We start from the raw sequence: 11,895 nt of genomic DNA, 5'->3' as shown, positions 1-11,895 counted from the left end.
GAATCTTTTATCCATCACTTGCCCGGCCCGATCGGATACCCTCCGTCGTCTATTTAGGTTTTTAGGTCTATTCTTGAAAACTGGACACGAATAAAAACAAAAATAAAAACAAAATTTTAATGTTTAACTTGCATTTATTTCCCAAAGTAACACTAGTAATGTTATGATACAACGAGAATATTACAAACTATAATAATACATTTCTAAAATTCTCAACGCCTAAGAATTATGTGAGGAAATAAGTCCATTTTCACAAAGAAAACTGATCCATAATACTCATTATACAGTATCGGCAAACAGTTCGCCAAACTCATAAAAGCGGATTCAGCATACATTGCTGGTTTTTCATTGCGGTAAATAAAAGCTTACGTAATAGTATTTTATAAACCACACAATGTTCAATCTCATCGGCATGAAACGAAGTGGGGTTACATCGACTTTTGCGATTAAGACATATTATACTTAATTAACACTGACTCAGAGATGGCTACGTTAAGATATTTTTGGAGATGGCAACTTCTCTACTAAGGAAAACTGGGTTCACACAACATCAACGAGTTATTTTATTTAAGTTGAATTTTTAATATTTATTACAAAGATCGTGATTGGGGCTACAGGCATGAAATGAGTAGACAAAAAATTATAGACACTGTCCATTTCTATAATATAATCAAGAGAAGTGCGTATTAGAAAAACATGAGAAGAAACAGGACAGAATGATATTACATATTGTCTCTAATCACCTTTTACAAGGCAGAGCCTACCTCGATCTGCCGAATAGGCAATAAAAATTATAATATTGAATAGCTCTATTACATGTGGCTACACTAACCTCGTTATGTATATTTTTCTTTGTATTTAATGAAATATCTGTAATAGACACTTTCATATAGATGGTAAGACCGTTTTTTAAATATATTTTTATGGTGACATATTTTTTCGTACCAAGGAAATAGGGTTCACAACATCAAGATCAACACACATTGTTAATCAATGTGCATTTTCTTATTTTTACGGTCTATTTATATATTTTTTTTTTATGCGAGATTCAAACTCAGTGCCACAATATTATAAAAGATCATAAATTATGTTAAAAATAAAAAATAAACTTTCCAATAGTAGACTTTAAGTATAAATGCAATTATTTTAAATAATATCCAAGTCATGGTTAGAAATACATAATTTTAAATTAAATTTCAATATTGCTCCGATCACGTCATATTTTTGTTCATTTTATTATATTTTAAATGACTAATAATGGCTCAAACACGAAAAATATATCATGAAAGGAACACCGAACTTAGACCTAAATTTGAAAGCATAGTTACGTGTATAGTATATACAAGTATACAGTATATTATGTTTACATAACGTACACTTTTTCGACGCTCTTCATAGAGAACACTTCTTTCGTTTTCGGACACACGATGGAGCCAAGCTTCACCATCTCCTTGATGGCCTGCAGAAAATTTAATAAACATTGATTAGGAATGTATTTTTAGAATATTTAATTTCGTTTATAAAATGTTGTTTACATGTAAAAACAAGCTAAAATGAAGGCGAACGCGAACGAATTCTCTATTAATCGCACACATGTCAATGTCAAGTAGCTGTCAAACGTCAAATAGCGTTTCCACCTGCGTTTCCCGCGCAAAAGCACAAGAAAAAAGCTACTTTACTTTAAAGTTATATATAATTTGTAGGTACCTTGTGAAATTGTACGTTACCTTCTCTCCGTAGACCTGTCCGTTGGGCAACACCATGGGTTGATTGTGCTCGTTGAGTGGCTCGTTAGTGATGCGACACACCAGCCTGGAGTGGCTGCAGTGCGCGTGCGGCAGCGCCCGCGCCAGCGCGTTGAGCGGCGGCTGGCACGCGGGACACGCGGACACTTTAGTGCTTTCCGAGTAGCACTGAGTGATGGGGGGGGTTAAGGATTTGTATATTTTATGTGAACATTTGATTCGTGTTTTTGCATTAAAATTTTGTATTTGTAATAGTTTATATAGTTATTTATAACTTGAAACTTAGCAACGAAGGATCTACCGAAAATACCATATCTTACCAATTCGTATGTATAGCTAGGTATCTCGTAAAATTCTGTATTTTGTAAGCTAATGTAATGTAAGCGCTAATCATATACCTACAATGTAAAGCATTAGATTAGCATAATATAGAAAAAGTTGGCGTAAGACGTAAAACATGGTCAGTAGTGCACAGAAAAGGGGTGAAATAATGATGATGACATATTTAATATATGAAACTATATGCAGTATATGTAAAGGATATGGCGTATTCAGCGCAGCCAGCCCCAGCTGCAGCGTGACGGGCAGCGCCGGCAGCCGCTGCGGGTGCAGCAGCCGCGCGTGCTCCCAGCGGAACTGCTGCACCAGCGCCCGCCAGCGCTCCTGCTGCAGCAGCGAGCGGTAGGGCTCCACCTCTGTACACGAGACAGTTATGTATCGAGCTATATCGCGCTAGTGACGTCGCTGCGGGTGCTGCAGCTCCCGCGACCGACAGATTTTAATTTTTACACCAAGCCCAATGTTCCCCCACTTACCAGTGTCCTTGGGGAAGGCGAGCATGCCCATGCAATGCTGAATGTCTTGTAGCTGTCCCTCTTCGTAAGTAGAGAAGTGTTTCTTCGCATAGCGCACCGCCTCCAAGCGTTTGTCTTCGCGAACTAGCTCTATGAACTCCTGGGAAAAAAATATATATGTATACATATTATAACGATGATCAAGATCCACAAGACTGAAAGCGGTGGGCCCCAAGAACAGTGTAGTAAAATGTGGCAACTTTTTCCAATAGAAAACTATAATAGGTACTTTCTAATAAGTAATCATTTATCTAGTGTAGCATATTTTTTATAAATTTGTGCACTCGAAGTGAGCGCAGAAATGGGTGACCTACCTACCTACCTTTTCTTTTAATTTCTCTTTGCACTTTACTTCCATACTTTTAACTTCATATTATAAACACAATGGTCTGTCTGTTCAAAAATAGAAATTATGCTATAAATACAAGTCATTAACAAATTAAATGAAATAAAAATGTGGTGGCGCTAGTGTGCAGTATGGACTAGACAATTAAGTCTTATTTATTTATTAATATATATATATAAGGAAAAGATTTATTAAAATCTATGTAAGGAAAAGATTGATTAAAATCTTTCCCTTTCCACCTCACCTGTATCCGGCACTTGAACTCCATGCTGGAGTTGAGCTTCCGCAGCTTGGACTTGTTGTCGGCGCACCACTGCAGGCAGCGCGCCGTGCGCCGCTGCAGCAGCTCCGCCTCCACCTCCGCCGCGGCGGAGTATATGTCTATATAACAACTTCTTTTTGTGCTAAACTCTCCATTCAACTACGTGGCGTTATATATCCCGCTTGGGTGGTACTGAATTAGATATTTTGGCTGTATTTAGATAGTTAAATAGTTGGTTGATCATATCTATACTATAAAGAGGTAAGCGTTTGTGAGTTTGTATGTTTGTTTCATCATTAGAAAGGTACATTATCCAAGATCGCTATAGGCCTAATTTTATTTCAAAATTCTCACGGGAGCGAAGCCCCGGGCAACATCTGGTTATAGAATAAAAAAACAATCTTTATTCACATTTATTGAAAAAAATATCTAATTGTTGGGAAACAGACATTGAAAGTTTAAACTGTAATGACTAAAGTTCTGCTTACTAAACATACAAATGCTATTTTCTCACGTTGGGTGCATGATTTAGAGCCGTTTATTGTATGTCAACTTAGCCCTTTGCAGGTAGCATTAAAATCAATTAAAATGGCAAAATGCCAATTCTCCAACTTTTTTCACCAAATCTCAAATATGTATCTTGGAAACAAGAATCTGCCCAGTGGTACCCTTTTGCTTGGAACGCCACATATAACCTTGTCAACTTTAAACTCCTACAATAAACATTGATTGGATACAAAAATCAAAATAACGAATCCCTTACCGACATTAGTGAGGTCCCGTAGCGACCTGGAGTCAGCAAGTTTGTTAGCAGAATCGTAGTAACCATTCCGTAGGAAGTAGTCTACCAGCATCCGGTCTAGGCGGACCTTGCGCCACTGACTTAAAGCGGTCTGAAAAAAAAATTAAGAACACTTGGCTTTCATCCTTTGTCGACCTCGGTGGCACAGTGGTAAAGTGCTTGCCTCTGAACCGTAAGGTTCCGGGTTCGATCCCCGGTCGTGTCATGATGGAAAATGATCTTTTTCTGATTGGCCCGGGTCTTGGATGTTTATCTATACATATATGTGTATGTTATAAAATATAGTACCGTTCAGTTAGTATCCCATGACACAAGTCTCGAACTTACTTTGGGGCTAGTTCAATCTGTGTGATTTGTCCTTATATATATATATTTAAATAAAAAATCTAAAGCAAAATCGGTTCAGTCGTTTGGCTGCTATGCCATGGACATACATACAGATACCCAGACACGACTTCTGTACCTGGGGGTTAATAAATAGACAGCACTAAGTGCAGCAAATTTATTTGGCATGTCGTCTTAGCGTTAGTTGTTCCAAAATGCAGTTTGCATGCAACTTCTTATAAATATTATTTAATTAAGAATAAGACGTAAATAAGAAATTACACATCTGAGACTGAGTAAACGTGACTTGCAGTGCTTTGCCATTTTTTCAACTCTTCTCTCAGTTCATCCCTAATATGTATATATATTTGTTAGTAAATAGTTGAATGTAGAAGATAGTCTCAAGTTTTAGTAAGGCACCGGCTCAAAAGTTGAAGTTAAAAATAAATATAAACACTAAACTATTATGCAAAACATTGGAGCCAAAAATAGTTTCTTAAGATTCTTGACCTTAGGAACTTTGCAAAGGTTATGATAATTAGAAATAACTCTTGAAAATGTCAATGGAATGAGTGTTTCGAAAACAACTTCTATCATATTCCATATTTGTCAATTAAGATGTCTTTATGAATTGCCCATCATCCTTCATAATTTTGTCTTTAATAATAGTAGTCAGAGTAAACTATAGACTCCGTCACATCTTCTCTATTGCTCTTAAACGAAAGAGATGTGTTTATTAGAAATGCATGAGAAGAAACGAGACAGAGCGCTGACATATTTTGTCCCTAAGGAAATCTTGTATCTCACTTGATTACACTCGTCCATCATCTATACAGTTTTCTAGGTACATACCCTGGATTGAGGAGTACTAGGTTCAGATAAAGCTACAGCCTGCTCCTTTAAATGCTCGAGTCGCTTCTTACAGACCATGGCCGCTTGGACCTCCTCATTGATGGCTTCCGAGGCTTTGCGTTTCATTGTCGTTAATCTTTCCACCTGCAGATGTTTGGTAACCATTGTTTATTGTAATAAAATCAACATTTATTTACTAGCGTCCTGTCCCGACTTCGCTCGGGTAAAATTGTAATAAATTATACGTCTAAACCTTCCTCAGAAATCACACTATCCACTGGTGAAAACTGCATGAAAATCCGTGCAGTCGTTTTTGAGTTTATTGCGAACAGACAGATAGACACGGCAGAGGACTTTGTTTTATAATAATGTAAGGATTATAATATTTTTTAAAATTCAATGAAAAACAACAAACCTAAATGATAGATTTGTCTTTAGGATAGAAACTTAAAAATAAATAAAAAACAACAGTCCCAGTTACATTGTTATGATTACAATCAATAAAAAAGGTTTTTATACTTCTTTGTTACCTGAATACTTAAAATTTTTGCATTACTTTCAACTTAGCAAAACAGATGTGCCTAACAAGAAATGTGTGTCAATGATAGCTCATAGAACTAATTAGGAATAATCAGCTAATTTCTGCAGTTTTTTGGAGAACACATAATTATATTCAAACTTAAAAGGAACTTCCTCCCATGTACTCTGAGGTTGTGGAATGAGTTCCCATGCCATAGTTTTCCCTAGATACTAACACTATGAAAATCCACTGCAAGAAGGGTGAAATACAATTTACAGGGCCGGCAATGCAAATCACCCCGGGTGTTACAGGTGTCCATTGGTTGTCTTCGCAACCAATGGACACAATGGTCCTATCAGGTGGGCCTGTTTACTTGCTCAGTACAAAAAAAAACTTAAAACCTCTGAAAAATTAATGCTGTCATTGTTGTTTAAAAATGAATTGAAATAAATTGGTCTATGAATATCAGTAAAGTTTAATTGACTAATATAGTTCTTTCAACACTACCTGATATAGACATGTGAGCTGCAAAAGCAGCTTGTCTATTATTCAATTAATATATGTTGTATACTATATATCACCTCATTACTATATATTACCATTCCACCGAGGAGGGTGTCAATCTCTCCAGTAGTGACTGGTTTTCTTGTAGCGTTTTCCAGTTCCCCGCTAGCACTAGCCACCTGTCTGGCCTCCAGGTCCAATACGCGCTGGGCATTGCGATACCGCTTATTGAAGACCTCATATGGCACCTACAAATAAAATTACGTTGTTTTAGCCACATAAATATAGTGTTTCAGGTTAAACACAGACTTAATACAGAATTATCATGAATTCTGTGGAGGTAGTATTTTTTTAAACAGACTCAATGTCAAGCCACCTTCACGGACTTTTATGACTTGTAATAGGCATGACTTTGGGTAGATCGATGTGCTGTCAACTGATGGATAGGTCGATAGCCAGCCAAAAATGTATATATCCTGAATGCCCTTCCAAATAGAATATTGCTCGAAACTACAAAACGATTTTTATTTACTGTTTACTATCCAGGCAATAAACTTTTCATTCATCCTCTGGTCTCCCCCAAACGCGATGACAAAATTGAACAAAATTGAACCATTTGAACAAACTGTGTTTTGTGATTTGAGAACAACAACTTACCTTCAAAGTCGCATGTTCCAGCGACTTCAACTCGTTCATATTGCCGTATGTTTGTCAAAGTTGGTCTTCGCAAAATGTTGTCTCAACAATCCAAACTGACCTCCAAATAGTCTACCTGAGCAAAAAGATGGAATGAAAACAAAACTCAGCTGATTGGAGTATTGGAGGTGCTACGCAATATCTATAAAATGCATGTTATAAGCACATTTAGAGCAATAAAAACTTTGGATAATCAGATGTTGATTGTTGAGTATAAGTAAGTTAGTGGACAGCCACCACATTTAAAGGTTATATTCTATTATATTATATTGTTTATGGTTATCTCATAGAGTGACATTGTTGTTGTGAAAAATGGTTTAAATTTGTAAGACGTTAAAATGTAGCTGATAGAAATAAAAGAGAAATAAAATGATTTAATATAAAGGAACTTTAATTAATTGAGGCATTCAGATCTACAAAGCCAATAGCACGCTTCCACTGCGCCAGATGCGTACGGTATAGTATGTAATAAATTTATTTGAATTTTAGAAAAATTACACAAGATGTCGGCAAACAAAGAATGTAATATTTTAAAATATAATGTGGTGCAATTTTCCGGAGAATCTTTTAACACGTGGGCCTTCCGAATCAAAAGTATTTTACGTGAAAATAACTGTATTGAAGCGATAGAAAATGAGGAGTTTTATAAAAAAGAAATAGCTACACAAAAAAATCTAGAGGCACGAGCCCAAGCTCTAATAATAGCAGCTGTAGCGGATAGCCATTTAGAATATGTAAGAAAAGATTCGGCCTACCAAATGTTTAGAAATTTAGAACAAAATTTTAAAGAAAAAAGTACAAGAAGTAAACTATTTTTACGAAGACAATTAAATGAAATTAAATATATAGAAACAGAGCCTTTAAAACATCATTTTACAAAAATACAAGAAATTTGTACTTCATTAAAAGAGGCAGGAGGAGGAATTTCGGAAGAAGAACAGGTAAATTATATATTATTGTCGATGCCAAAATCATATGAGCCAATAGTAACTGCTTTAGAAACGATTGGAGATTTGAAAATAAATATGGTAATGGATAGATTATTAGGAGAAGAAGAGAAGAGAAAGAATTCGTCACAGGAGAATGAGAATAGACAGAGTGCTTTTAATTGCGGAAAAAGAGGAGTAAGAGATAATTTTGCAGGAAGAGGTAATTATAATAATAGAGGAAGTTATGATAATCGAGGATATGTTCGAGGAAATTACAATAGTAGAGGAAATTATAACAGTCAAGGAAGATATGACGGTCAAGGAAATTATAACAGTCAAGGAAGTTTTAATGGTCAAGGAAGATTTAATGGTCGTGGAAGATTCAATTGTCGAGGAAGATTTAACGGTCGAGGAAGAGAACAAAGAAATTCATATTATATGTATGGTAATAGTAGTAATCAAGATAATGTTGCATTTTTCGGAAGATCTGAAGATTCTGATGACTGGGTAGAATTTATTGTAGATTCTGGATGCTCAGATCATTTAGTTAATAATAAAATTTACTTTTCTCAGTATATAGATTTAAAACAACCAAAATTGATTTCTGCTGCCAAAAATGGTATCTCTCTCCAAGCGGTAGGTATAGGTAACATAGAAACTCAATGTTATGTTGGAAAAAAGTCAACTACATGTACAATTAAAAATGTTTTTTATGTGCCTGATTTAAGAAAAAATTTATTGTCAGTGTCAAAAATGGAGTCAAGTAATTTGTCTGTCACTTTTGAAAGAGGTAAAGTTCGAGTTTATGATTCTTCTAAGTTTTTAATTATGATTGGGAACTCTGACAATTCTCTATATAAAATTTGTATGAAATTCAGTAAGAAAAATTGTAATAACTGTTTTTTATCTAATTCGGATAGTTTGTTATGGCATAGGCGTTTTGGTCATTTAGGTATGAATAATTTAAATGTTTTAACTAAAAATAATATGGTTGACGGATTAAGTGACTTAAAAAATTTAAACCTCGAAAATATGTTATGTGAGACTTGTGTGTTAGGGAAAATGACTAGATTACCATTTAATAAGATAGGTTACAGAGCTAAAAGACCACTTGAGCTAGTGCACACAGATGTTTGTGGTCCTATTACTCCAATTAGTAGAGAAGGTTATAGATATTTTATCACGTTTATTGACGATTACACTCATTTTGTTATGGTTTACCTTATGAAACAGAAAAGTGAAGCTTTTGAAATATTTAGAGAGTACTATTATTATGCTACGAAACATTTTAACTGTGACTTATTAAAATTGAGATCTGACAATGGTAGAGAATACGTAACTAGAGAATTTTATAATTTTTGTAGAAATAACGGAATTCAAGTTCAGTACACGGTGCCATATAATCCTGAAATGAATGGAGTGGCGGAAAGAATGAATAGAACGTTGGTGGAAAAAACTAGGACACTTTTATTAGATTCGCAATTGAATAAAGAATTTTGGGCGGATGCTATTTTGTGTTCTGCATATGTAACTAATAGAAGCCCAACAAAAGGGAAAGATTGTACACCAAGTGAATTATGGGAAGGAAGAAAACCAAACGTGATTAATATGAGAGTTTTCGGAAGTGTTGCTTATAATCATGTGCCATCTCAATTAAGACATAAACTTGATAACTGTGGAAAAAGAATGATAATGATAGGTTATGCTAGAAACGGTTATAGACTTTACGATGAAGATACTAAAAAAGTGGTGATAGGAAGAAATGTAATTTTTGATGAAAAAGAACGAAAAGAAAGACAGAATAATGTAGAACTGGAGTGCCGAGAGGTAAAAGAAGAAGATGTTAACAAAGAAAATAATAATGAAGAAAATGATAATGAAGAATTTTATGAAGCGGAAGATACATTAGAAAAAGATGATAATTCGAAGAAAATTTCTGAAAAAGAACAAATTGTAAGGGAGAAAAGAATAATTAGAAAACCCAAGTGGCAACAAGATTATGTTACTGATTTTGAAGGAAATGAAAATGAAGTAATGTATGCTTTAATGACTGGACAAATAGAAGATACGCCACATACATTTGAGGAAATAGATAAGAGAGAAGATAGTGAGTTATGGAGAAATGCAGTTAAGGAAGAGTTTAATGTTCTTGAAGATAGTGGAACATGGAGGAAAGTAGAAAGAAAGAGAGATATGAAACTTTTAGATACTAAATGGGTATTTACAAAGAAAAAAGTAGGTGATGCAGAGATATGTAAAGCGCGACTTGTTGTTTTGGGATATCAACAAACAGGACATATGGATAATTTATATTCACCTGTATTGAAGATGCAAACATTAAGAACATTATTAGCAGTTGCTGCAAAGAAAGATTTTAAGATTAAACAAATGGATGTAAAAGGAGCTTTTCTTTATGGTCGAATTGATGAAGAAGTTTATTTAAAAATACCTAAAGGATATTATATTGGAAAAGAAGACAATTACGTTTTCAAATTAGAAAAATCACTTTATGGTTTAAGAAAATCTCCGAAATATTGGTATGAGAGATTTACTGAAGCAATGTTGGATTATGGCTTTCAACGTTCTGAAAATGATTATTGTTTATACATGAAAGATAATGTTTATGTTTTATTATACGTTGACGATCTTTTAATTTTCGCGAAGCAGGAGACAGAGATAGAAAAAGTAAAGACGTTTTTGACTACACAATTTAGAATGAAAGATCTAGGTAATACTGACATGACATATTTAGGAATTTCTATTAAGAGACTAGATGACTGTATTTTAGTTAATCAGACAAGATACTTAAAAAATATTCTTAAAATACATGGGATGAGTGATTGTAAAGGGATTGTAAACACTGTTGTATGGAAATCTAAAAAACAATCTGTAGTAGCTTTAAGTACGACGGAAGCAGAATTGGTAGCACTTTGTGAAGCTTGTGTTGAGTCTTGTTTTGTTATTAAGATTTTAAATGATTTAAATATTGAAGTAAAGGATTTTAAAATTTTTGAAGATAATCAAAGCACTATCAAATCTGTTCAAACTTATGATCAAAGAAAACTGAAGCATTTAGAAATTAAATATAATTTTATAAAACAAAAGGTTGAGCAAGGTTTTGTTAAAGTTGAATATATAAGTACTAATAACCAATTAGCTGATATTTTTACTAAGCCTGTTAGTAAGTTTTGTTTAAAAGAATTTGTTGTTAAGTTAGGAATTTTAAATGTGATGTCTGAGGAAGAGTGTTGAGTATAAGTAAGTTAGTGGACAGCCACCACATTTAAAGGTTATATTCTATTATATTATATTGTTTATGGTTATCTCATAGAGTGACATTGTTGTTGTGAAAAATGGTTTAAATTTGTAAGACGTTAAAATGTAGCTGATAGAAATAAAAGAGAAATAAAATGATTTAATATAAAGGAACTTTAATTAATTGAGGCATTCAGATCTACAAAGCCAATATTGATTGAATTATTTTATGGTAAAATGTATATAAATACCAAAATTTTACACCTTTTCAAAGCACGCAAAACCAAAGAAAGAAATATACGATTCCTGTAGCCAACCAAATCAACCAACCACAAGAAATTACTAGTGTTGTCCCTTCCTTCCTTTTTCGATATACGCTAAATCAATGGTGCAGGAACCGGTTTCAAAGATACTGTTAAGAATTTGGCTGGCAACACTAGGTCAATCTGTCTGTAATGTATGTATGTAATTCTTCGACAAGAATCTGTTTTCTTCACTTTCTTGCCAGAGCGTAAAGCATTTCAATTTAGTATTGGCCTAAGCTAGAGTATCAATATTACCTATCGATATTGCAGCACAACAAAAGGCAGACATAAACTTTTTTTTGTTTCGTTTATCCACAAGGTAAGGCAAAGGGATCTATATACAACCATCAGTCATAAACTAAATATTACATAGACATTATTTTGGAAATGTTTAAAGGCAAAGGGATTTCGAACCTATACAGCCATTATTTCATACAAATGTATATTACGCAAAGCTCAGCGCAGATGGTGCTACTGGTACAGCTAAAGTACACAAACATT

At 34.2% G+C, this 11,895-nt stretch overlaps 1 protein-coding gene across 4 annotated transcripts; it reads right to left on the bottom strand.

Annotated features, from left to right (window-relative positions):
• Positions 1-114: 114 nt before the first annotated feature.
• Positions 115-11,501, bottom strand: Kaz (Katazuke). Of its 4 annotated transcripts, none has more exons than XM_053763751.1 (10): positions 11,354-11,501; positions 6,867-6,981; positions 6,305-6,457; positions 5,186-5,329; positions 3,971-4,100; positions 3,190-3,326; positions 2,561-2,699; positions 2,291-2,440; positions 1,728-1,918; positions 115-1,459 (listed from the first exon to the last, which is right to left on the bottom strand). In XM_053763751.1, the coding sequence occupies exons 2-10, from the start codon at positions 6,903-6,905 to the stop codon at positions 1,364-1,366; spliced, it is 1,179 nt and encodes a 392-aa protein (XP_053619726.1). In that variant the 5' UTR covers positions 6,906-6,981; positions 11,354-11,501; the 3' UTR covers positions 115-1,363. The 4 variants fall into 4 exon arrangements, with proteins under 4 accessions (XP_053619726.1, XP_053619728.1, XP_053619727.1 ...); XM_053763753.1 differs by having other exon boundaries at positions 6,867-6,977; positions 11,354-11,464; XM_053763752.1 differs by having other exon boundaries at positions 11,341-11,422.
• Between the last annotated feature and the right edge of the window lie 394 nt (positions 11,502-11,895).

This window comes from Plodia interpunctella, chromosome 24 (assembly GCF_027563975.2).
Source record: "Plodia interpunctella isolate USDA-ARS_2022_Savannah chromosome 24, ilPloInte3.2, whole genome shotgun sequence".
NCBI classification, from domain to species: domain Eukaryota; kingdom Metazoa; phylum Arthropoda; class Insecta; order Lepidoptera; family Pyralidae; genus Plodia; species Plodia interpunctella.
Note: the sequence above shows the minus strand (reverse complement) of the source record. Positions and strands in the feature narration are given on the sequence as shown.